At 37.7% G+C, this 26131-nt stretch overlaps 1 protein-coding gene across 1 annotated transcript; it reads right to left on the bottom strand.

The window, feature by feature from the left end:
• Positions 1-376: 376 nt before the first annotated feature.
• On the bottom strand, positions 377-24664 carry commd8 (COMM domain containing 8). Its single transcript, XM_080188056.1, has 5 exons — positions 24519-24664; positions 18190-18345; positions 14402-14554; positions 9051-9206; positions 377-3119 (listed from the first exon to the last, which is right to left on the bottom strand). The coding sequence occupies exons 1-5, from the start codon at positions 24561-24563 to the stop codon at positions 3099-3101; spliced, it is 531 nt and encodes a 176-aa protein (XP_080044182.1). The 5' UTR covers positions 24564-24664; the 3' UTR covers positions 377-3098.
• Positions 24665-26131: the final 1467 nt, after the last annotated feature.

Raw genomic sequence — 26131 nt, 5'->3', positions numbered from 1 at the left:
ATAGATCTCTGGTGATTAAATTTTGCCATTTTGTCATCTTCCCTGTGGAAACAAATGCAAATTATCACATTAAAATTCAAAGACTAATAAAACAAATGAATAGGAGTATTTACTTTTGCCGAAGATTTTATTCCCCGTATGTACTGAGTAAGCTGATTGCAGAAGTAGCAGCAAAAAGGCTTTGACCACTTTCCACAGATTCTGCCAGACCTGCTAAATGCTTCCAACATTTTCTATTTTTTATTTCAGATTTCCAGTTTCTGGTGTTTTTTTTAAAACTGTAGAGATGCAGTTTGGTACAGAACTTGGCATGACTCCTGTTCCTAATCATTATTTAGCAATTCCTTCTAGACAGGATCAGACTTGGCTCACATGATCACTGCAGCCAAACAACCATGGCACAGTCATGCCTGACATTTGAGGAATGACCACTTTGATAAGAAATGAAATGTTGCATGGTAACCAAACGTGGGAGTCAATGTGTTCACGAGGGGAATTATATCAGATTTTATTCAGACATCTAAAAAGTGAACATTTTAAGACATTCAAGAGGTTAGATGCTCAGCTTCTGCTGCTCCCAATGACAGAAACGTAAGGGGGAAAGAGTTGTAAAAAAAGGATGTTGATTCTCCATGTCTTGCTGAGTCAAGCTAGATATAGCAGATAGTCTTCCGGTTTGCATCGTTAACAATGGGGGAAGGAAGTTTTACTCTCAATATTTTTCTCCCAGCTCCCCAACAATGTGAAATAACAAATAGCAATCAAAAAGAAGTTCAAATGATTCTAAATGTCAACTTTCCAGTTTAATTTGTAACATTTATTCAACAAGATGACAAATATTGAACAACAGGGACTTGTGTTTTGCTAAGCAGTATACATGTGGACAAATCTTTCTTATTATCAGGAATAGGCAGTCTCCATTTTTCAGATGGACATATACAACCAAAATCTGAAAAACTGAAATAGTTTTTTCAATATTAGGAAGATCAGTTTAAGATCCATGTAACACTACAATTTGGAAAACTGCTTGTATGGCTTTCCCTCTCAGAGACATCAGTGCATTTTATGCTAATTCTCAAAATAAAAGTGAGACTGAATTCAGCAGATTGCCTTACAAGGGCAAAGGGTAAGGGTAAAGTTAACTCATTAGTGTAGCAAATGCCTCTAGTTAAAAGGATGGATTAGACCAAGTCAAATTGACAACATCCAGTTTCAGTTGGGACAAAAGGCAGTGAAAAGACCCTTGCACAACAACAGAGTTCAGGCTTTCCAAATGAAACTTTTCTATTACATTCTAGCAAACTCCTCCAAGTTAGAAATTTATTTATGCAGTTTGTCCAGTCAGAAGGGAATAATTGTGGACAAAGAATCACACAGAGTTCTGCTGTCCACAAAGTAGTGGGACACAGATTCAAAGCTAACTTCAATAGTTGCACTGTTATGAGGGAGGGAAGAAAATCAAATACTAGCATGACTCAAACACAGGTACCTCTGACAACCGATTAAAGCAGGATGAGCAAAGACCAGAGAGTAACGACTGTCATCGCCTCTCCGTCAGAGAAAAGAAAACGTCAAAACTCAAAAAAATTTCATCCATAGATTATCCCACTTTAACTTTCTATAAATACCTCACTCATATTTAATTAACATGATCAGGTATCACTGTTTTTATCATAAGATCAAGATTTATTGATTGGTACTAATTTTGACTTAAATGCTAGAACTTTGTCCACAAGTCATGGTTTTATGTTGTAGATAGTTTCAACATGATTATTTCAGGAGCAAGATTCCCTAAATGCTCTCATTTTCCCACAAGAGTTATCATCCATATCCCCAGCTAAACCTTTTTCCCTTTCCTCCCTCAAACAATCTTTCATTGAACCAAACATGTACAAATGTTTTCATTTGTCTGAATTCATGGCCTTTTATACACCGAGGACAAGAGTCCTTGCAGCACAATTCAGTAAGATGGAGCAATTTAGTGAATCGAATAGGGGAAGCATCAGTTGCTGCAGCAGAGACAGTGAGCAAGTCTGTTTACTGCAGGGGAGACAACAAAAATCAGATTGTTCACAATTTGTCAATTTCTGGGTATCAGCTGCTAATGAAGTGTTGGAAGTTAGACAAAGTTCCACTTTCTCTAACAGCCTTTGACTTTAAACTTGCCCATCGACAGGCCATGACTTCTCAAACTGCAGAGGTAATTTACATGCCCTGTAGCAACAGTATCATAGCAGGTACTTCCAACTCTAAAACAGGTCACATTTAGAACAGAATATTCATAGGAAGCAGTGCAAGCCAATAGCAATACAAACAAAACAACTGGCTTAAAATATGTAACTTTAAAAGGGTAAATATTTTACAAATAGAAGAATGAGTGTGCACAGAATATAAATACAGATCTGCAAGATTCTTTTTTCTGATTATATATTTCTCTTCCTATTCTCAAAAGATAATCAATTCTCAAGAAGTTGCAGGATTGTGCCAATTGCAATGTGTTACTAGACAATTCACTCAAAATTAGTAATTGCAGTTTCTTCCTATGCAGAAAGTTGAGTTGTAAAATTTACACGAACAATCATGAAACACCTGATACCACAATCTTGGAAATGAAGTTATTTCCTTAGTTAAAGCTTTCTCTTCAAACCTCTTGAATCAGTAATAAATATATAAAGAAGCTGCAGATCATCACTCAGACTGCAGCGGTTCAAGAGGGCATTCACCAGCACATTTTCAAGGTCTATTACTGCGGATGGGTAAGAATTGCTGGCCTGGTCAGTGATACCCACATCCCATAAACGAATAAAGAAAGACAAAGTAAGAACTTTAATACTGTATATTTCAATTACTGTGGCTAGTTATTGTATCAGATGCTGAGTATGTCCAACATCCTTGGCTCTGCTGAGTCAAAAGCTAACTAAACATTTTAAAGAATAAAACAGGTTTTCAAGTATCTGACAGTTCTCCAGGCTTGACTTTATTCATGGGATCTTGATGATGCAATTATTCTCTTTCACTTCAGTATCAGTGCAAAGCTCCAAGTAGTTCATAGTCTCTTCTGAAATGTTATAGAAATAGATGGCACTGATTACCTCCAGTCATTTTATTTGTAGAACAACCTGTCAAGAGAGAATTTTGTAATTTTAAGGCTGGGACATAATTGAACATGTGCCAAAACAGTTGCTATTTTAAAGAAATACACAGACATATTGCATATACATTCAGGAACTATCATTTTCCACTAATTTAGAAAGTTTACCAATACAATAGTAACATATCTTCATTCAGACATATGGGTGAGATTCTCTGGGCCCCAGCTGTGTTTTTCCTGCTGGCGGGAGGTGGCCCATAGTTTGCTAGTGGCAAGATTCTCTGATCCCACCACTGTCAATGGGAATTCCACTGACATCGCCCCACACCAGTGGGAAACTCACAGACAGGGGTGTGCTGCCAACAGAATTGGAGAATCCCTGCGGTATGAATGGCCGAAGATTTCCAGCTAAGGGTTTTTTGTAGCATTCATTACTTTAATGTCTTCAAGCATACCACCAAAGGAAACATTGGCAAATGTGTTTTGAATTCATTGCTGAAATATTTTAGCGAATCTCGTCAGTGGTACTGCAATTGGTTTGTATGGGGACAGACTAAGATTGCTCACATAAATTTCTTATCTTATCCACAGTTTCCTGCAGCTTACTTAATACCTCATTTAAAATGAAAGACTGCCAACTTAAAAACCAACTTCATTCTGGCCAATGAGAAATCAGGCCAGAAATTACAGGCATATCAGGCAGACCATTACAAATGAGTGAATTCACCTAGCTTATTGGGGAATTGGCCATGCTAAATTCTCCCTCAGTGTAACTGAACAAGTGCTGGAGTGTGGCGACTAATGGATTTTCACAGTAACTTCATGGCAGTTTTAATGCAAGCCTACTTGTGGCAATAATAAATAACATTAAACTAGGTATTGTTCACACATTTCTTAAAGGCTCAAAATCAAAGATATTAGGAAACACAATTGGGAATATAAACCATTACATCCACTTCTCATCAAACATGTAAATGCTGCTTTTGTTCAAATTTTACACTACAGATATTTGAATACCCTCCATAAGATTCTGTATTTAAATAAATTTAAGTTGAAATTAAACACACATTCTATTTTCTCTACATGTTCCCGTTAGTGCAGAGAAGGTATATTACATTAGAAAAACAACTTCCATAATATTAGATGGATATACATTAATCTCACTTCAGAACAGTTACGACAGCTTCTTCAAAAACTAAAGCAAACATATCTCTATTGGTTTTCATATGTGGCAACTGATAGCAAATTAAGATAAACTTCTGTAAGCTTTTTCAAACAATAAAAAGATGACAAGTAAATTATAGTGTAAACCACAGATATTACTCGAATGTGACATATCATAATTTAAACAACAAAAAACAATCTTAAGAGCCCAGATACACCCTAAAAATTGATTTTGCTATCAGAAAAGAACAGGCTTGTTCTTTACAATTTACAAATTATAGCTTTTGGAATCTTATCTTTAAGAAAAGCCTTCATGTGGGACGAACAGTAAAATATTCTGATTGAAATAGCCTTTCAAGGCTTGCAGGATGAATTATGCCTCACTATCTTCTCCTTCCAGGACTGTTTACGCACTGTTGAGAATTGAAGGAGGTCATCGAAAATGTTCAGTCTTTTATCCTCTTTTCAATTATATTGATTTCAGCAACTGCTTTGGATCTTCCTTGTGATAACAATTAATTCATTTAAATGTTTATACATTTTAATTTAATTAGTGTGCCCTGGTAATTAAAATAAAACTGCAAATTAGTCATTGAAATAAACTTTTCTGTTAACTCTTTCTAATACTTCATCTGCAACATGCTTTCCAGTTTCCTTAACATCATGCTCAATTATTAAAAGCTTGCATCTAGTCACAAATGTGACATGTCAGGGTGCCCTTAAAACACTTTACAATCAATGAATTACAGTCAAAGTGCATTCATCATCACACTGGCAATTTGCGAACAGAAAGGTCCAATAACTATTGAGATAAATTATTAAGCCGTTTTAATGGCATAGCTTAAGGAATAAATGTTTGCCATATCACTGCAATAAGCCCAATATCATTTTTTGAATAGCGCCATGAGATCTTTCATATCAGCCTGATCAGATCCTCATTTAATGTCTCAGTAAAAAGACAGCACAGCACTCTCTCAGTACTGACTAAACATTAGCCAAGATTATGGGTTGATTTTTCCAAGGAGTGGCATTCACTGCTTGATTGCTGTCTCACTGCTGAAAATGTAGTAAGAAATTAAGCCATTTCAATTTTTATCAAAATGGGGCACTGAAAGGAACCATTTAGGTATCAACAACAAAACTGGACCACAAATCAAATATTTATTTTATTCCAAATGCTATTCAAATTTGTGGTTTTCTGCCATGCACATTGTGTACTTTTGGATCAAAGAAAGGAGATGCTCATAAAGAGGAAAAAGTGCAAACAAATGTAGAGGTGATGAAAAGAAGCATATGAAACACATACAATGGAAGGAAAACAAAGGAGGAGAGAGTGATAACAAAAATAAGAGCGAGATTAGGAACTTGTGTGATAGGAAATACCTCCAAATTTGGTGAAGCAGGCTACAGGATATCATTTAGTCATTTTCAATAAGCAAAAAGCAATCTCATTTTGAATACCATTAACAATGAAGGTTGACAAAAATCTTTCAGCAAGCTATTTTTCTCTTTGGATCACAGTGCAGACTATACTAATCCCAGTTTCAAGCAGTGAGATTGTTTTCACCTTTGTTGCAAAGAAATGTTCAGTTAGCAAAATGAAAATAAAAACAGAAAAAGGTAAATCCAATTTTCATAGATTACACATTCAGCAATGCTAGTGCATGATTAGGCAGTCTACGAAAAAAGCCTGCAGTGTAATAAGAATACATTTGATGCTAGTGATCAATCCCAGCTCGAAAATAATAACAAAGATTCAAAATTAACTGATCTTGATGTTTCAATCCATGTATGTCTTTAACAAAATGTCCACAATGAGCAGTGTTGGAAATGAACAGTAAAGGTTGTTCTCAGTTTGAATTGAAGGTACTTTGCAATGGCAATGTAGACATAAGTTTATTTGCACACCAAAATGTGCATGATTCATGATTTCACATACTCTTACATGAAAGCAGAAAATCCATCCTCCAGCTAGTTATACCTCACATTGAGGAGCACAAAAGTACATACAAAATGTGCATTACTGAAAATCACAAATTTGAATAGCATTTGGAATAAGTATTTGATTTGTGGTACAATAACTTTTAAAGTAATTAAAATATCTTTTTTCTTAAGACAGACTTAAAAATTAATTTTTACTGTTCAGACTAAGACAATAAAGTGGTATAGACTAAATTTTACTTCAAACAATTTTCTCTAAATTTCAGCATAATTATGGAATTCACTACCTTAATTAAGGATTTTCTGATTTGATTTATTATTGTCACATATATAGGAATACAGTAAAAAGTATTGTTTCTTGTGTGCTATACAGACAAAACATACTATTCATAGAGTAGATAGGGAGAAGGAAACGAGAGGGTGCAGAATATAGTGTTGCGATTATAGATCAGATGAAGAGAAAGATCAGCTTAATCTATAATAGGTCCATTTAAAAGTCTTGTGGCAGCAGGAAAGAAGCTGCTGTTTGACTGGTATGTGATCTTCAGACTTTTCAATCTTTTTCTCGATGGAAGAAGGTGGAAGAGAGCATGTACGTACACTGAGAAAATTATGGCTGTGCTGCAAACAATGCAAGTTGCAGTGACAGAAATGAGACGTAGTATAGGCCCTTTTCCGACTGGAAGACGCACTTGTGCAATTGCAGACTGACATTATTAATGTAGTAGCAATAGACAATATGATTCAAATTTCATTTTTCAGATCTCAAGGATTTTGCAGAGCATCTAAAACAGTCACTAATTGAGTTTTGTCATCAGTATTTTTAATACCAGCCTGGACCAGCATTTGGATAGCATTTCAGACATTCAATCAATATGAATAAACTCAAAAAGCTCAGTTTCTCACACACAGGGCTGTGGCCTTAATTAACAGCACAGCTACTTGAATATAGTAAAGTTGAAAATGACTAGCATTGTGATATATTCCACGCAAAGCAATATGCTGTAAAATTCTTGTTTTAATTCTAAATTTATAACTAAAATATTGATAAAACATGACATAGAATCACCTGGCTTTTTTTTTCCATTCTGTGCATGGATCCAAAAGCAAACGTGAATGAAATAATTTTAAAATAAAGTATTTCAACATCACAACTTCTTTTATTAATTCCTGAACCTGCCAAAATAGGTTAAAATAAATTTTCTATCAATGTTAATTTAGTCTTCAAATCAAATTCTCTCAGTCAGCACTTACGGTGTGGAAGAAAAAAAACTTGGTGCTGTTATGGTTCAGGTCAGAAATTCTGAAGTGTTTCATGAAACCCACCTGAATCATAAGTTTTGCATTTTGAATTTGGTTAGGATAAACATATGTTCCACTTCAGATATGATTCAAGTGGCCCACTAGAAAGCTTTTATCAAACAAACTTTATTTAAGAATATAGTTAACATGTATAGTAAGAAAATTAGCAAGAACTTTTATCAATTACAAACAAGAAACAAATAATCATGATAACCCTTAATAAAAATCTCTACAATGTTCCAATCAAACCAATCCCATAGACAAAAAACCCTTTTCATAGGTTTAACACAGCAGAGACTGATGCTCATGTGATACTGGGCCCAAGGCTGTAAGTTGAATTCTGCAGTAAAATGATCTTGAGACTCAGAACCGTTTAAGAAAAGATAGTTTTCCAAAACACCAGAGACACTCAGGTACAGCCCCCAACAACAGGAGATTTTCACCCTTCAGGAAAACAGGATCTTATTTTCAGCTAACCAACAGAATTTTCAAAACAACAGGGAGAGGGAAAAAATACTTCCTTTTAGCTTACTGTCCCTTCTAAAACTAAAAATTCAAATCTGCAGCTCTAAATTGAAACCCCTGTGACCTGACCTACCCAGAGGTTATTTTTTCTCCTCCCAACAATGACATCACCCAAGGCTGTGAGCATGAATTAAAAATCAAAGGTACGCTAATATCACAGTGCACACAATAATTGGAGTTCAAAAACGGAATATAATTTTGTCTTTAAACATGCTACCAGGTTTGGATCAGCATTGTGTTTCCATATCATAAATAAGCCAATCTTCATTGGCAAGTGTCCCTACTGTTGTTGCAGAGCTACTCCAATCGGAAAGTTTCAACCTCAATTCCCAATATGTACTGTGTCAGCTGATCTCAGCAACTCACCAAGATCCCTTTGACAGCAGCTGTTAAGCTTGTACCCTCTACATTCTAGAAAAACAAAGGCAGCAGATGCATGGAAGCATAATCACCTGCAAGTTCCCCTCCAAGTGACAAACCAGCCTGACTTGGAACACTTCCTTCATTGTTCTTCTTGCATTAAAACAAAAACAGGTCTTTTTTAAACAGTTCAATATGTCTGTGGTTAGTGATGAGGTTGTAAGTAAATCTCAATCAGTCTAGGCTTTCCAATCATTGTAACAACGTGGAGGTTCAAAAAGGCTATTCACTACCATCTTCTCAAGGGCAATTAAGAATGGACTATAAATGCTGGCCTATCCAGCGATGTTCACATCCCATAAAAAAATTTTAAAAATCAATGATTGGTACATTTCCTTTTAATTATATTTACTTCTAACTAAAATAATTAACCTGGATTTCAGGCAAGAATAGAATTATGCCCAGTTATATTATACTTTGGAAGTATGGCTTACCAACATTTACTACTGGATTGATGAAAATAGCCAATTGAAAAAATGATCCTAAATTTAATGGTGCCTATGTACCTCAATTTCAATACAAGTTGCCACATTCAGAAAACAGCAAATTGTGAAAAAATGAAAAATTATCAGGCAGCATACAGATGCAGATTTAATTATGCAATTACCTTATTTGCTGCTTCCAGAGAGTGAATGAGGACTTGCAGTTCTTCTTTGTCCATCTCAATGGAAACTGGCTTCAATACTCCATTTTCCCTGACATCAAGGTCAAGATTCAGTAGCGGTGTTTGAAGAAAGGCAATTTTATCACTCGATAGGGGTAACTGTAAAAAAAAACTAAATGAGCTTTGCAAATTCAAATTTGAATCTCCCCTTCAATTGAATAAAACTGATGAAATCTAAAAACACAATTTGAATATTGCACTTTACTCATGAAAAACTAGTTGATCACCCATAGCCTGCACACATATTCAGCTTCTTGTACAAATATCCAAAACACTTCATACAGCAGGTATGCATCAGCTACTTAACAGCATAATTAATTTACCATTTAAAAGTTCCAACAATCTATCAATTAAACAGCATACCTTGTGAAAATGAAATAGAAGAAGCACTTTGAAGTGTTCACTTAAACAACTACACCTAGATTGTGCTGCCTTATAAAATGGAAATTTCTTGCAGTTGTTTTGATGTCTAATAAAACAAGCAGCTTTAACACGTTAATGTTAAAGTACTCATTGGTTTAAGATATATAAAAAAACATAAAAGTACCTAAAATGACAATACTATTTATTTTATCACAATCCATTTAGGCTTCTTGGGAATGAGACAGAAACATTTAAACTCTATTGCAGCTGCTGAAGTATCTTCAAGAAAACTTGGCTGCTGATTACAAACCAATGTTTTTCACAATTCAGATGGTCTTTGCTCCTATGTTGTTTTCTCTTCTCCCATTTGGCAGACACAACATTTGCTTACCACATCTTTCCTGAATTTTCTAGGGAAATTAATTGTGCTGGCAATTATCAATCTTCCAGCTCTGAATTAAGATACATTACTATACTTTCAAAATAAATTTTTAAACTGCACTTATTCAGTGACATATAAACTTACTTTGTTGGTATACTAAAGAAGCTAAATTTATGAAACACAGCTGGTTGTCTTTCCATTTTTTCCAAGTATAACAGCAGTATTTCAGTTTCCATTATCTCAAAGCAATCAAGTCATAACTCTCTTTAAATTCTAATGATGTACTCAGCAACATTCCTGCTGTAACACATTCTGTCATTGTTCAATATTAGATTAATTAAATTTACTCAAACTATACTGAGTTCTAACCAATAGAAATTCCATTGACTATCTAAACCAACTGCTTATTTGTAATTAGGTTACTTTTAGTGATGTCTATCAGCTCAAAAAGGATATACTGTAACTTATCCAGAACCGAATTGACCCCAAGTTTGACAGAACGGTTTGTAACTAAGTTTTTTGCAAATAAATCTACAATTTTGGGGTTGATTCTTGGGACAGAATATATAGGCGACCCTCCTTCTCTTCTCCACTCTGTGTTTTGTGATAGTACATCTAGTTGCTGTCACTTGTTTGAGACAAAGATAATCAGGAGTCTTATGCGAGTATGTACACATGCATTTGAAGTTTAGAAAGCACTTGTCAATCTCCCTTGACATTGCACTCTACGCCAAGATCAAGTACAGATTAGGGTCAAACATTGTTAAAGGCAAGGTAATGGCAAGAGAGGCGGGGAAAGGACCTCAATAAAGTTTATAAATTTTATCTTACAATTTTCTCCAAATGTTGTCATAGATTGAGATAGAAGCAATCTATTAATTGATTATCTTAAATTTTATTGATATATTCTGGTCAATTGAGCATACTGCACAATTAAGTGGAAGATCAGTCTTCAGCTAATATTCACCACTCTAAGCAAAATATCAAGCCAAGGATCAGGTGTTCGCATAGACATTTGAATAAAATGAATTAAAAAGGCACACGATTCAAAGGATGTATTTAATCCCATTATATAAAGAATCATACAGCACAGATGGTAGCAAATTGATCCATTGTGCCTGTGCTAGCTCTTGTAAAAGCTATTAGTCCAACTCATCTGTTCTTTCCCTATAGAGCTACAACTTTTTCCTTTAAATGCTTACCCACTTTCCTTTAATAACGATGATCAAATCTGCTTCCATGATGATTTCAGGCAGTGCATTTCACATTATAACACATGGCTTAAAAAAGGGTCTCCTCTTTTAATGGAATTTGTTAATTTTCTTAAATCCATGTCCTATGGTTACTGGCCTACTTGCAAGTGGAAACAGTTTCTCCCTATCTATTCCACCAAAATGCCATAATTTCAAAAATGCTGAAGCAAATATCTTAAAATTTTATTTAAAACTCATTTTAAGTAGTAGAAATTTGACTGAGCAAGGTTGTGCCAAATCTTGCTCATAATAGTTGGCAGGTACACTGAACATGAAGGAAACTAATACTAACTCAAGGAGTGATTAAGAGGAATATTCAAAGAGGATGGTTTTAAAAAGAGAAAACGGAGGTGGAGAAATGCAGAAATCCAGGGACAGAATTCCAAAGTGGTCCTAGGCATCTGAAGGCACAGTTACCAATGAAGGCCAAAAATCAAATACAAAATATGTCAGAATCAGAAGAAAAATGTTTCTGATGGCAAAAGGCTGACACATAGGAAGTTACAAAGACAAATGTGGGCAAGGCCACTGCCAAGTTTATAGATAATAGTTTGGGAGACCAGGGATGGTGTAGAGTGAATCATAGAATACAGTGCAGAAGGCCTATCGGCTCTTTGAGTCTGCACCGACTCTCTGACAGAGTATCTTACACAAGCCCTCTCCCCCGCCCTTCATTAATCGAGGGATTGAGTTTAGGAGTTGGGAGATAATGCTGCAACTTTTGTCCCCACTTGGAGTACTGTGCATAGTTCTGGTCACCTCACTACAAGGATGTGGAAGCTATTAAGAGGGTGCAGAGGAGATTTACAAGGATGTTGCCTTGGATTGGGAGGCACGCCTTATGAAGATAGGTTGAGGGAGCTAGGTCTCTTCTCCCTGGAGAGGCGAAGATTGAGAGGTGACCTGAGAGAGGTTTATAAAATGTTGAGAGGTATAGATAGGGTGGATTCTTGGAGGCTATTTCCCAGGGCTGAAATGGTCGCTATGAGAGGACACAGGTTTAAGGTGCTGGGGAGCAGGTACAGAGGAGATGTCAGGGGTAAGTTTTTCACTCAGAGGGTGGTGAGTGACTGGAATCGGCTGTCGTCGGTGGTGGTAGAGGTGAACTTGCTGGGGTCTTTTAAGAGACTTCTGGATGAGTACATGGGATTTAATGGGATTGGGAGTTATAGATAGGCCTGGTAGGTATGGGTATGATCGGCACAACTTGTGGGCCAAAGGGCCTGTTTGTGCTGTAGTGTTCTATGTTCTATCCCCATAACCCCACACATTTACCATCATCTAACCTACACATTTAGAGACACTAAGAAGCAATTTAGCATGGCAAATCCAACTGAGCTGCACCGCTTGGGATTGTGGGAGGAAACTGGAGCATCCAGAAGAAACCCAAACAGACATGGGGAGAATGTGAAAACTCCACAATCACCCAGAATTGAACCCAGGTCTCTGGAGCTGAGAAGCAGCAGCGTTAACCACTATGCCCCATAGATGCAAATAAGTCTGACAATGATGAAAGTAAGAAGTCTCATGACACCAGGTTGAAGTCCAACAGGTTCTCTTGGTAGCACAAGCTATTAGCTTTCGGAACGCTGCCCTTTCATCAGGTGAGTGGGAGTTCTGTTCACAAACAGGGCATATAAAAAACACAAACTCAATTTACAAAATAATGGTTGGAATGCGAATCTTTACAGGTAATCATGTCTGAAAGGTACAGACAATGTGAGTGGAAAGAGGTAAAGCACAGTTTAAAGAGATGTGTACTGTCTCTAGCCAGGAGAGTTAGTGAGATTTGACAAGCCCAGGCAAGTTGTGGGGGTTACAAATAGTGTGACATGAACCCAAGATCCCGGTTGAGGTCCCGGGATCTTGGGTTCATGTCACACCATCTGTAACCCCCATGACTTGCCTGGGCTTGCAAAATCTTGCTAACTCTCCTGGCTAGAGACAATACATATCTCTAAACTGTGCTTTACCTCTTTCCACTCACATTGTCTGTACCTTTAAGACTTGGTTACCTGTAAAGACTCACGTTCCAACCATTACTTTGTAAATTGAGTTTGTGTCTTTATATGCCCTGTTTGTGAACAGAACTCCCACCCACCTGATGAAGGGGCAGCACTCCAAAAGCTTGTGGCTTGTGCTCCCAAATGAACTTTAATCTGGTGTTGAGACTTCTCACTGTGCTTACCCAAGTCCAATGCCGGCATCTCCTCATAATGATGAAAGTATGACTGAGGATGTCAGCAGTTGATGAGTTGAATTGGAGGAGTTGTGAAGGAGAGGATTAGGTTGGAAACGTCTTTAATGACCATCGCCCCATGATTATGAACAGTCTGGTTCAACCCAAGATAGTGCTGGAGATGAGGCTGGAGTTAAAGGAACAAGGTAGAAATGATTGTGACCAAAGATAGTAACTTCAGTCTTTCCATCATTTTACTGGATGGAGTTAAAATTCATCCAAGATTGTATGTTAGGCAATCTGCCAGGATAGACAGAGTGGTGGAGGTGGTGCACAGATACGGCACAATGATGTTGTAAAGGACAGAATAAAGTGGAAGAAGAGAGCTTAGGATAATCCTAGAAAACTCTGGAAACGCATAGCTGGGAAGAGAAACCCCGCTCTATGATCATATGAATAAGACTAAAACCAAGTAAGGACAAACCTACAGAGCCATGGAGCATCTTTGCCTCCGTATCAAAAGTTCTAGGTTCAAATCCTACTACAGGCACTGGCGCTAATGAGCTAGGCAAACGTCACAGTACCAAACCAGAAAGTGCTGCAACCCCTCAGGTGTATGCAAAATATCCCATGGTACTATTCAAAGAACAGCAAGGAGTTCTCATGATGTCCTAGTCTGCATTTATCCCTTAACTAATACAAATTTTCTAATCATTTACTTAATTGTTGCTTGTGGGAGCTTGCTGTGCATAAATAAGTTATCAAATTTCTTACAGGGCAACACTGACTAAACCTCAAAGTACTTCACTGGTTGTAAAGCAACTTGGGTTGACCAGAAAGATGTTACATAAAGCAAGTCTTTTATTTCAACTAAGTATTGTCAGAAGCCATGTTATGATCAGCCCTTTTGAAGGTTATGGAGAAAGATGGATAACATAGAGAATGTTGTTTGTGGCTCTGATTAGTGAAATAATTTAAATACCATGTTAAAGGCTTGACCTGAAGTAATGAATACAATTCCGGGGACAAATTACTATGACAACTGTAGAAAAATTTTAGCTTAAAAAAATGCCGACGGAACATTGTTCCTCTGGTCAGAATCCTTTTAATCTTCTACCTTAAGCTGCCAGTCAAAATCCTGTAGTTGCGCAGACGACATAGCATTTGTTTTCTCAATTAAGGCTGACTTAAGCTCCTCCTTTCTTCCTTTTAAACAGTTAAGTACTACTTCTTGATGGGGTGCACTCAATCCATTCAGCAGCTGGAGAATCTAACAGAAAAGAAAATCCAGTCTGTTTATTGAGCACAAGAAATTTTGATCCACAGTTTATTTTTCAGATTCAAGGTACTTCTAGTGCGTGCATAGAGTATTTCAAGAATTATGATTGCCTTAATATCATCTACAAACACACGCTGGATTAAAAAATGTGCTATGGTTAAAAACAAATTTCTTTTAAATGTGAAAATTGAGACAAACTAGTTTACAGTAAATTCAAAGCTGTTTTATGCTCATAAAATTCTAATTATCCAACAGTTTAATATCTGAAGCAGACAAAAATGCAAGGTAGAGAGTATGTCAGTGGGAAAAGTTTAAGATTGTTCCAGTAATGAGCTGGCACAACCTTTATGGGCCAAAATCCCTCCTTCTGTGTTAGAACCTACCATGGCTGAAATTGCAGCATTATGAAAATGTACATTTGAAACTGTGAAGGGTATACGGGTCGAAGATATATTTAAAGTAAAAAGGGCACAATATGGGCAAATTCAGGATTGAGTTATTGGTCTTATTAGGATGAATCAGGTACAAAAAGAACAATATAAAGGAAATATTAGGAAGAGTGACTATAAACACTAGATTCACCACATTTTGTACAAAGCCTTGCCAATTGGCTTCCAGGTTCGATCCCTGGTGGAAGCCAAAAACTTATTTTTAAAAAACCCTCAACAATATTCAGAAAAATATTGAAAATGGACATGAAACTTTCTTCCATTTGTTTGTAATATTTACTTATGCTCACTAGCTATGTGACAAAAGGAATGAACAAGGCAAGAGCTGAGTGGGGCTAAAAATCAATGAAAAAAAGCGAGAATTCAAAGGAGCCAAGTGGGGGCTAGAGGTCAGTGAAAGAAAGTGAAAATTCAGAGGAGCTGAGCAAGGCTAGAAATCAGCAACAGAAAGCGAGAATTCAGAGGAGCTGAGCGAGGCTAGAAATCAGTGAAAGAAAGCTGGAACTCAGGGCAGTTGGGTGAGACTAAAAATCAGTGAGAGAAAGCGGGAATTCAGAGGAGCTGAGTGGGATTATAAACCAGTGAGAGTTCAAAAACAAAAATTAAGGTGTGACATCAGAGAGAAGTCACACATTGACAGGCTGATGAGAATTGTTGCTTAGGGAATGAGCCTAAATAACTGACAGATTAAAAATAATAGAACTATTAGCTATTAAAAAGAAGTAGCGAATGGCCGATGAGTCTTAAGTAAAATTTATTACTACCAGTCTTGAAAATTGGTAGGATCGATCAGCATTAACAACATAAGGTGCATTCTTATTGGAAGGCTAGTAGTGGCGAGTTTAATAATAGTCATTCTGACTTTCTGAATGAACGTTCTGGGTTATGTAGGCTAACCGTTTGTGCAGGAAATGTCATCAGTTGTCATAATTGGGACTCCGGTTTTCAGAATTTGAGCAACAGCCGGAGTCACTGTGGTGCATGCAAGAGACAGAGAACTTTGTAGATGGCACATTTATGGATGTAATCACCCCACAGCTTAGGGTGGCTCAGCTGTACAGAGGGAGATACAAGGAAGAGAAAAGCAACAATAGTGATAAGTTATTTGATAGTTAAAAGAATAGATATGTGTTTCTGTGAACATAGACTTGAATCCAGCATGACCTGTTATTTTCCTAGAGCCACAGTCAAATATGTCACTAAGTGGATGCAGAGCACAGAAGAAGAGAATAAACAGCCAGCAGTCACAGTCTACATTAATATGAACAGAGGTAGAAAGAGAGATGTGGTCCTGCAGTCAGTGTATAGGGAGTTAGTTAGGAAATTACAAAGCAGGATCCCAAAAGTAGTAATCTCCAGACTACTCCCAGTTCTCCTCATTCCTATGTGCAAATGAGTACAAAAATAGTGATTGGAAAGATAGTGTAGGACAGAGGGCTTTAAATTCTTTGGGCATTGGGATCAGTTCTGGGGGAGATGGCACCTGTCCAGGCTGGGCAAGTTGCATCTATACAGAAGTGGGTCAGAGTTTTGATTATGCTACTTGGGAGGATTTATACTAACCTGACAGGGGTGTGGGAAGCAGGAGATAATATCAGGTAGGAATACCAAGGTACACAAAATAGATAGCACTATAACATGGAATGGTAAATTACTGTAAGGGTGAAAATTAGAAAGTTTAAATTCTGTAAATGCACAGTGTGTGGTAAATAAGATTGGCAAGTTACAGGTGCAGATTACCATGAGCAAATATGATGTTATAGGTATAACAGAAACATGGCTCAAAGAAGGGCATGGCTGGGTGTTAAATATTCCTGAATACAAGATGATCAGGAAGAACAGGAAAGGAAAAAAAGGAGAGGTGGCAGTATTGATTAAGGAGAGCTTTGCAATCCTTGAGAAAGATGTTCTGGGGATCATGACAAAGTTTATTTGGTTAAAGCCAAGGAATAAAAAAAAGTAATTATATTGCTCAATGTTGGTTAGACGCCATTAACTGGCAGGGAGGAAGGAAATTACTGTGAATAGTTAAAATGGTGAATATGCTGGAATAGTAGTAGTGTAAAGGGAAGAGGACAGGAGTTCCTAGAAAATGCTACAGCAGTATACAATTGGACAACATTTACTAAATAATTCTCCGCATGCTAAAAATCTCACTGACAACCAAATTAAGATTTCCAGTCCAACATGAAAGGAGGCACTGCTATACTTAGTTCTTGGGAATGAGGGGAACAAGTGGATTGTGTCAATAGTAGAACATTTAGGGGACACTATGTCATAAGTTCAGTAACAGAACAAAGAACAAGGGTAAACTGATTGGGGAAAAAACAACTTCAAATGAGTAAAAACAGATCTAGATTGTATAAACTTGAAGCAAAGATTGGCAGGAAAAATGGTAGCTGAACAATTGGTCACCTTCAAAGAGATTATTCAGGCAAATAACAAAGGGAAAGGGAAGGCAAAGAAATTCAGAGCTCCCTGAATGACAAAAGAGATAGAAAGTAAAATAAAGGAGAAGAAGCATGCTTATGCCAATGTCAGGTAGAGAAAAAACAATTGAGAACCAGGCTGAAAATAAAACTTTCAGAGGGGTGCTGAAAAAACAAAAGGAGCAGAGTGAACATGAAGAGAGACTGACAGCCAACATTAAAGAGAATTTCAAAGCCCTCTATAGGCATAGAAATAATAAAAAGGTGGTAAAAGGAGTAGCTCAATTTGGGACCAAAAAAGGGGATATACTGCATGGAGGCACAGGGTATAGCTGAGGTATAAAGTGAATACTTCGCATCCATCTTTGCCAAGGAAGAAGATGTTAACCAGATCATGGTGAAAGAGTAGGTATTTGAGGCACCAGAAAGGAGCAATTGGGTGAAGTGCTTTCTCTGCCCCCCACCCCCCCCAAAAGCATTTCACTTGTTGTTTCTAAAAGTTGTGTTCTTTTCAAATACCAGATAAAAAGGTACAGTAGTTGACAGAAAGAACAGCAAATTTATTTACACTGTTGTCTGGCTAAACTGAATATTAATTTGCTGTTCCCAAATGAAGCAAACAGTATTGTTGGCTGGTTATTCTTTCAAAGTTAATGATCTATATGTTATTACACTCTATTTGAAATGTGCTATGTAGAAATAGTTCAAGAAGTGGAACAAAGAAAATTTTATATATATATACACCAACCTCTTCATCTGGTAAATGCTTGCCACTGGCATGTTTCACAAATGCAGAGGTTTCCTCTAGGACTTCCATCCATTCTACCAGACTCCAAACACTTCCATAATCCCGGAATCGAGGGAGTGCGCGTCCACAAATGCCATCAATTACCCTGTGAATAAACTACAGAAAAAGAAATAGAAAGCTTTAAATTTTAAAAAAAGGACACAATATGAGCTTTATTCAATCCCATTTTAAATTGCATATTACCTGCTTGAATAGGCATTTGTAGTGAAGCAAGGCCACTATTTAGAAAAAATATCTAAACACCTTTGTTCTTCTAAAGAAACACTCAGTCTATATTTCCTAGTTTCTCTTTGCCAACCAGCTACAAATCTTTCATAGTGCTCAAAATGTCTATCCATCTCTCCAATAAGAAAAGCCAATTTTTCAAACATTTCTTCATACTACCTCTTCTTCTCAGATTTTTAGTTAATCTTCATTGTACCCTGTAATAGGCTGTACTATTTTATCAAAGGATGCCCAAAACTGCACACAATAAACTAGGATTGTTTTCACTGAAAGGTCTGATAGAGGTCTACAAAATTATGAGATACACAGAGTGACAGCCAGAAGTTTTTTTTTCCCCAGGGTGACTGTGTCAATTCCAAGCGGGCACAATTTCAAGGTGAGGCAAGGAAAGTTTAAGGGAGATATGCAGAAGAAGTTTTTCACGCAGAGTGCGTGCACTGCCAGAGGTGGTGGTGGAAGTAGGTACATTAGCAACATTCAAGAGGCATCTGGATGGGTACATGAATAGGGAGGGAATAGCAGGATACAGACCAAGTAAGGACAGGAAGTTTTTTTCAGTCTAGTTAGGGCAGCACGATTAGCACAAGTTTAGGGGGCCAAAGGGCCTGTGCTGTACTTTTCTTTGTTCTCATACACTTAAATATAGTCTAATCAAATTCAAATTTCGACATTCAAAATCACTTACTCATTTTTATATTCAATGCTCCTATTACAAAATCCAGAAATCCTTTTGCTCAAATTCTCTCGAATTTACAAATTTGACAAGTAATCTAGTCAAGTTGTTTAAAGTAATAAAAGAATTTGATGCAAAATAATTCACTCCAATTGGGGAAGTGCAGAATAATCTTAAAGATTAGAGCTGCCTCATTTAAGAGTGAAATAAAGAAGCATTTCTTCACACAAAGGATTGTAAAAATCTGAAATGTATTAATCCAAATAGTTGTGGATGGATTTTGAATCAATTGTAAGTTTCAAGACTGAGATTGATTGATTTTCTTGGGTAAGAGCATGAAAGGAACAGAAGCAGGTAAACAAAATCCAAGTGCAGGTCAAGTCATGATGTAACTGAATGGTAGAATAGTCTTGAGGGCAGAACAGGCTACTCTTTTCTACATTTCTTAAAGTTAACATGGTTACACATTTAAATCTGTTTCTTTACTCATTTAAAAATCTTACCATTTAGGTTATACTTTCTATTAGCTATTCCCTCCCACTTCCCATAAAAAAAACTTGATACTGATCTGTATAATTGCTTTTGACATCTATTCTACATACTACAAACCCATCTATGGCCTCCTGTATGTACTTGGTTTTAAATGGCCTAGATTTTGGTATCAATCTGCAATATCATCTCATATGCCAATGGCTAACTTAATCTGTTGTCACGCTGCTGACTTAAGGATGCTGCAGAAGCAAAGAAGTTCGTTGTAAATGTATGGAATTTGTTCTAATTCATTGTCAGGCATTTTAAGTACCCAACCTTCTGAGGAAAAAGCATCACAACACTTCAGTATAAAGTTAGAGAATGTTAGACGCACATGTATTGACATTTTTAATCAGATGCAATAAAAAAGCATTTGGGGTGGCGGTCAAAACACCAATGAACAGCATTAATATTATAACAAAACATGAGATATTTGAGCAAAATGAACTCAATGGGTATGTAAAAAGTAATTTGGAAGGACCTTAAAGAGAATGTGTCTTGTAAATTTCTTCCTTTCACTCACAACGCAATACAATGTATGTGGAATACATACGAAAAGATGACTGTAACACAGCAAAAAAAAAACACCACCGGGGAAAAGGTCAGAGCAGCCGCCTTTTGGAAAAGTTGATTCTTCAAATGGCATCAAGTTTTGAGAATTCAGTCTAACTTGGCTGTGCAGAACCTCACTTCTACATCCAACATGAAGGGGCTAGAAAGGATAGCGGGACTAGAGGGCACAGCGTCAAAATAAGGGTGGGGGGGGAGCAGTTTAGAACAGAGTTGAGCAGGAACTTCTTCACTCAAAGGGTGGTGAATCTCTGGCATTCTTTGCCCAATGAAGTGGTGGAGGCTAACTTGCTGAATGTATTTAAGTCACGGGTAGATAGATTTGTGACAGACAAGGGAATTAAGGGTTATGGGGAGAAAGCAGGAAAGTGGAACTGATCCACTTCAGATCAGCCATGATCTTATTGAATGGTGGGGCAGGCTCGAAAGGCTAGATGGCGTACTCCTGCTCCTATTTCTTGTGTTCTTATGTTAACATATCCAAACAAATCATTCAGGTTGATACTTGTTACTGTAATATTTTTATACTCCATACTCAACAACCAAATTGTTGTTAAATGCTAGATATAGCATTGTGTAAGATTCTCATCTTGATCTTACTTTCAAATGGAAAACTAAGTTCAAAAATTTCTATTTAAATTTTCATAAAACAGATCATACTCAGAGTATGATCCTAAAATTTCAAAGCTTGCAGCAGGAATATGTTGTACTAACTTACAAGAGCATTTGGACGTTAGTAATGTTTGCTTTTGTTTCGTAAGGTAAATTGTCAGCTTAATACAATTGCTTGCTCAAATTATTGCCATTATAATCAACAATATTTAAAAAAAATCTACAAATGCAGAAATATTTCAAGAGTGATTTACACCACAAGTTTACTAACACTGATGTTAACTTTGTTATGTAAATGCATTATTACAATTCAACCTGACTTTGGAACAAAGCTAAAAATAAAACTTTTAAATGAGGTTGGGGCTCCAAACATTTGATTTGCATTTGCACTTCTGTTTGTATTTATTTATATTCCACAAACAGCTATGAGGTAAATGACCATTTTGAAAAGCAAAATACAGTGGCTGCTGGATATCTGAAATAAAAACAAAGCTCTGAAGGTGTCACACAGACTCCAAACATAAACTCTGTTTCTCTCTTCACAGATGCTGCCAGAACTGAGTTTTTCCAGTATTTTCTGTTTTTATTTATAAATGTTCATTTACGTTCTTTGTTGGCATTGAGGAAATGCTGGTCAGGACATCAGAATAACTCCTTGGTCCTTTTCTCTACTCCCATTTTCCAGCACTTGGTCTGTATTATGCAATTCAAGTGGCATTTTAAGTACCCATTTAAACGCTCTTAAATGTTGAAGGTTGCCACCTCGACTACCCTTTCAGCAGTGAGTTCCAGATCCCTACCGTGTCCTGGGTGAAAAATTTTTTCCTCAAATTCCCTTTAAATCTCTTGCTTCAGACCTTAAGTCTACCCTCCCTGGTTATTGACCCCTCTACTAAGATGAAAACTTACTTCTTATCTACCCTATGTCCCTCAATTTTATACATCACAATCAGATCTCCTCTCAGCCTTCCCTGCTTGAAGGAAAACAACCCCAGCCTCTCTTCAGAAATGAAATGCTGCAGCACACGCAACATACAGGTGAATCTCCTCTGCACCCTCTCTAGTGCAATCAAACCCTTCCTATAATGTGGTGATCAGAAATGCACAGTGTACTCTAGCCGTGGCCTAACAAGTGTTTTATATAGGTTCATCATAATGTTATTGTTCTTATATTCTATGCCTTGGCTAATGAAGGCAAGTATTACATATATCTTCTTTATCCACCTTATTTACCTGTCCTGCTGCCTTCATGGATCAATGGACATCACCCTAAGGTTCCTCTGGTCCTCTGCATTTCATACCATTGAGTAAGTATTTCCTTGTTTTGTTCAGTCTTCTAATATGTATCACCTCACACTTTAAGGTTGAATTCCATTTACCATTATTCTGCCCATCTGTGTCATCCTGTAATCTAAGGCTTTCCTCCTCGTTATTTAGCATACCACCAATCTTCGTGCCATCTGTGAATTTACTGACATACCCCCTATTTTCACATCTAGATCATTAATGTAGACGACAAACAAGAGATCCAGCAACGATCCCGGGAAAACAGACACAAAAATAACCTTCAACCGTCACCTTCTGCCTCCTGTTACTAAGCCAATTTTGGATCCAATTTACCAAATTGCCCTGGATCTTCTTGACCAGTCTCCCATTCAGGACCTTGTCAAAAGCCTTACTGAAGTGCATGTAGATTTCACCTGCACTGCCCTCATCTACACATCTAGTCACCCACTCAAAAAATTCAATCAAATTTATTAGACGTGGTTTCCCCCGACAAAGCCACATTGAGTGTCCATGGCTAATCCTTGACTCATCAAGTGGAGGAAAATTCTGTCCCTCAGAGTTTTTTCAATAATGTCGCTACCATTGATGTTCAACACATTGGTCTGTGTTAACTTGGCTTTCCCCTGCTTCCCTTCTTGAATAATGCTACCACATTAGTTGTTCTCCAGTCTTCTGGCCCCTCTCCTGTGGCTGAAGTGGATTTGAAAATTAGCGCCAGCGTCCCTGCAATCTCATCCCTTTGCCTCACACAGCAGCCTGAGACACATCTCTTCAGGGCCTGTGGATTTGTCCACTTCTAAGCCTGCTAAAACCACTAATACCTTCTCCCTCCCAATGCTAATTTGTTTGATTATATCACAGTCTCCCTCCCTGATTTGTATATCTACATCATCTTTCTCCATAGTGAATATATGCAAAACTCATTTGAAACATCATCTACATCTTCTGGCTCCACTTTGGTTGCTAATGGGCTCCATACTGTCCCTAGTTACCCTCTTGCCCTTAATATACTTTTAAAACACTTGCGATATTCCTTCATTTTGCTTGCTAGTGTTAGTGTCCTAATTTTTTTTAAGTATCCCAAGTACTTTATATACTTGGAGCTTCACCATTCTAAGCCACCTGTATCTGCCATTAGTCTGCTTTTTCAGACATCGGAATATCTTCACCATCCTACTCAGTTCACAATGCCTCTAAGCTTCACGACATCCACAAGTTTTGTATGTGAAGGTCTGCTTCGATAAAGCAAGGGTCCCAGTATTGACACCGGGGGAAAACAACCACACACTTCCCTCCATCCAAAACACTGTTACTCTCCGTTTCCTGTCACTCGGCCAATCTCATATCCAAGTTACTATTGTCACTTATATTCCATGAGTGATAACTTTGCTCTTAAGTCTTTTGCGCGACACTGTATCAAGTGACTCTTGAAAGTCCATATAAAGGCCATCAACAGCACTGCTCTCATCAACCTTTGTTAGCTCTGCAAAAATTTTCAATAAATTGAACATGATTTTTTTCCTCCTAGCAAATCCAAACTGTCTTTCGTTAATTAATTTGTATTTGTCCACGTGACCATTGACTTTGTCTCTAGCTGTTGTTTCTCGAACATGGAGAAATCTCTAACTTTTCCCTGTTGTTGGAAAGGTCCCAGACTGTGAAACATTAACCTTTTCTTTGTCTCACCACAGATGCTACCAGATTGGCTGCCTATTTACAGCATTTTCTGTTTTTATTATTCCTAAAATGTAGTTTATTTTCACCAGACATGTATGCTACACCTCAAAACACATCATTTTCATCCATGAAAGGAACTGACAAAAGGTCATCTAGACTCAAAACGTTGGCTCTGTTCTCTCTCCAGATGCTGTCAGACCAGCTGAGATTTTCCAGCATTTTCTGCTTTTGTTTCAGATTCCAACATGTGCAGTATTTTGCTTTTATTTAAGCTATTTGTTAACTTGCTTTTTTTTAACTGCCCTTTAATATTCTAATTGGTGCAAACAGTTAAAGTTTATTTATTAGTCACAAGTAAGCTGACATGAACACTGCAATGAAGTTACTGTGAAAATCCCCAGAAACTTCATAATTTAAAAAAAATAAGAAATAGTGACGACAGACCGACAAAGTCGAGGAGAGTCCGGGCAGCGCGCAACTGGCTCGGGGTGAACCTTCAAAAACACTCCCACTCCGGGCAGCCTAATCAATAGCTGAGAGAGCACATACCCAACTGGAGCTCTGGTAGGAAATACCGAGGCTGCAACTGCGGCCTACGTCGGCCGCGTTCAGCTTTCGTTATTAACAAACGCAGGGAGAGGTGAGGAGATGGAGGCTCCTTTCCCTCTTCCTCCTCCCGGCCCATGACACTTACCCTGCAGCAGGCCTCAGCTTCCAGCCTCGCCAGTAACGGCAGCATCGCCTCGCGCTCTGCTCCCGTGCCCGCCGCGCGCTCTGCCGTTAGCCTCGTCAAAGGCCGACCTCGGCAGTGAGGGAGAAATGTCAGTCAAACTCCTCCCCCGCCCTCACCACCACCACCACCAACAACAACAATGTGACTTCTTATGGGAGCCTCCTCTGTGTGGATGTCGGCTAAGACAAGAATCAATCGCTGCTCTTCTGCCTCCAGGGCTCCAACGCCAGTTGATCAGCACTCAAAGGGAAGGTTCAAACATGAAGAATCACCACCACCTGCAAAAGGTACCAGCGGGGTTGCTGTGTCATTGAGTTGTAATCCAGCAAGGACCTGTGCTTTCAGGAGAAAAGGAGATAGATTCGGATAATCAATGAAACAAATTGTCATGAGTAGTTTACTCCCAAAACATTTGCGTCTTTACTCTTGAACTGACAGGCTGTTCAAGACCCACTCCAGGCATTTCTAATTTTCTACTAGCAAACATATTCCCCTCAAAAATAAGCTTTATTCATATCATAACAGCTTCTTCATTGCTCCATCAGACTTTTGACTGGACCTACCTTGCATTAAGTTGCTCTTTTTTCCACCCTAGCTATTACTCTGCACTCTCCTTTCTTTCCCTATGTACGTTATGCATGCGCAAGAAATAATACTTTTCACTGTATTCTAATACACATGACAATAATAAATCAAATCAAATCAGAAATTTTGTGAGGCTGCATTTGTTATTGACGGCTATGCTAAGTTTATAATTGTTTTGACTACCATTGCCTGCATTAGTTTATTCATAGATGCATTGTTACAGATAAACTCTTGTCCTTTCCTATCCCACTGCTTGTGTTTACCTGCATCACTACATTTCTCTATTGTCTTGACTTTTGTTTTTGGACTTTTAATTATTCCTTCACCTGCACACCTGCTAGTTTAAAGCCAAACCACAACTACAGTTATTTGCCAGGAGACTGGTCCCAGTCATGTTTAAGTTTAGCCCATCCACAAAATGCATGCCTCGAATTGTAGAAAACAATTTAAATCACTAACGAGACCAAGTCCCTTGAAGACCACTTAAAGGAAGTAGTTTAGAAATAGTGGATGCATTGAACCATAGAATTCAGACAATGCAGAAAGAAGCAATCTGACCCAACAAGTCTGCACTAACTCTCTAAAACAGCATCCCTCCCAGGTCCTTCCTTCTGTCCTGTCTCCGTAACCCTGTACATTTATCGTGGCTTATCCACCTAACCTGCACATGTGTGGACACTAAGGGGCAATTTTTTAGTATGGACAATCCACCTAACATGTGGAAGGAAACCAGACCACTCAGAGGAAACTCATGTAGACACAGGAAGAATGTGCAAAGTCACCACAGATAGCCGGAATCGAGGGTCCCTGGTGCTGTGAGGCAGCAGTGCGAACCACTGCGCCACCCATTGCTTTTAATCTTCCAAAATTCCCTAGATTCAGGAGAAGACCAACAAATTTCTTTGTTCAAATGCTGCAAACTATATACCAGTTAAGATAATACCTTACATTAGAAAATCATAATACAATTAACCAGAGTCAATTATGAA

This window comes from Carcharhinus amblyrhynchos, chromosome 1 (assembly GCF_965287045.1).
Source record: "Carcharhinus amblyrhynchos chromosome 1, sCarAmb.v2.hapA, whole genome shotgun sequence".
Lineage (NCBI taxonomy): Eukaryota > Metazoa > Chordata > Chondrichthyes > Carcharhiniformes > Carcharhinidae > Carcharhinus > Carcharhinus amblyrhynchos.
This window is presented reverse-complemented; position numbering and strand designations above follow the sequence as displayed.

What these genes read in the sequence shown, in the direction of transcription:
- commd8 (XM_080188056.1), bottom strand. Translation starts at nt 24,563, where the DNA reads ATGCTGCCGTTACTGGCGAGGCTGGAAGCTGAGGCCTGCTGCAGG. An exon ending in AGCATTTACCAGATGAAGAG is followed by an intron (nt 14,555 to 18,189) that starts GTTGGTGTATAT and finishes CTTTTCTGTTAG; the next exon opens with ATTCTCCAGCTGCTGAATGG. An exon ending in CTCTGGAAGCAGCAAATAAG is followed by an intron (nt 3,120 to 9,050) that starts GTAATTGCATAA and finishes CTCTCTTGACAG; the next exon opens with GTTGTTCTACAAATAAAATG.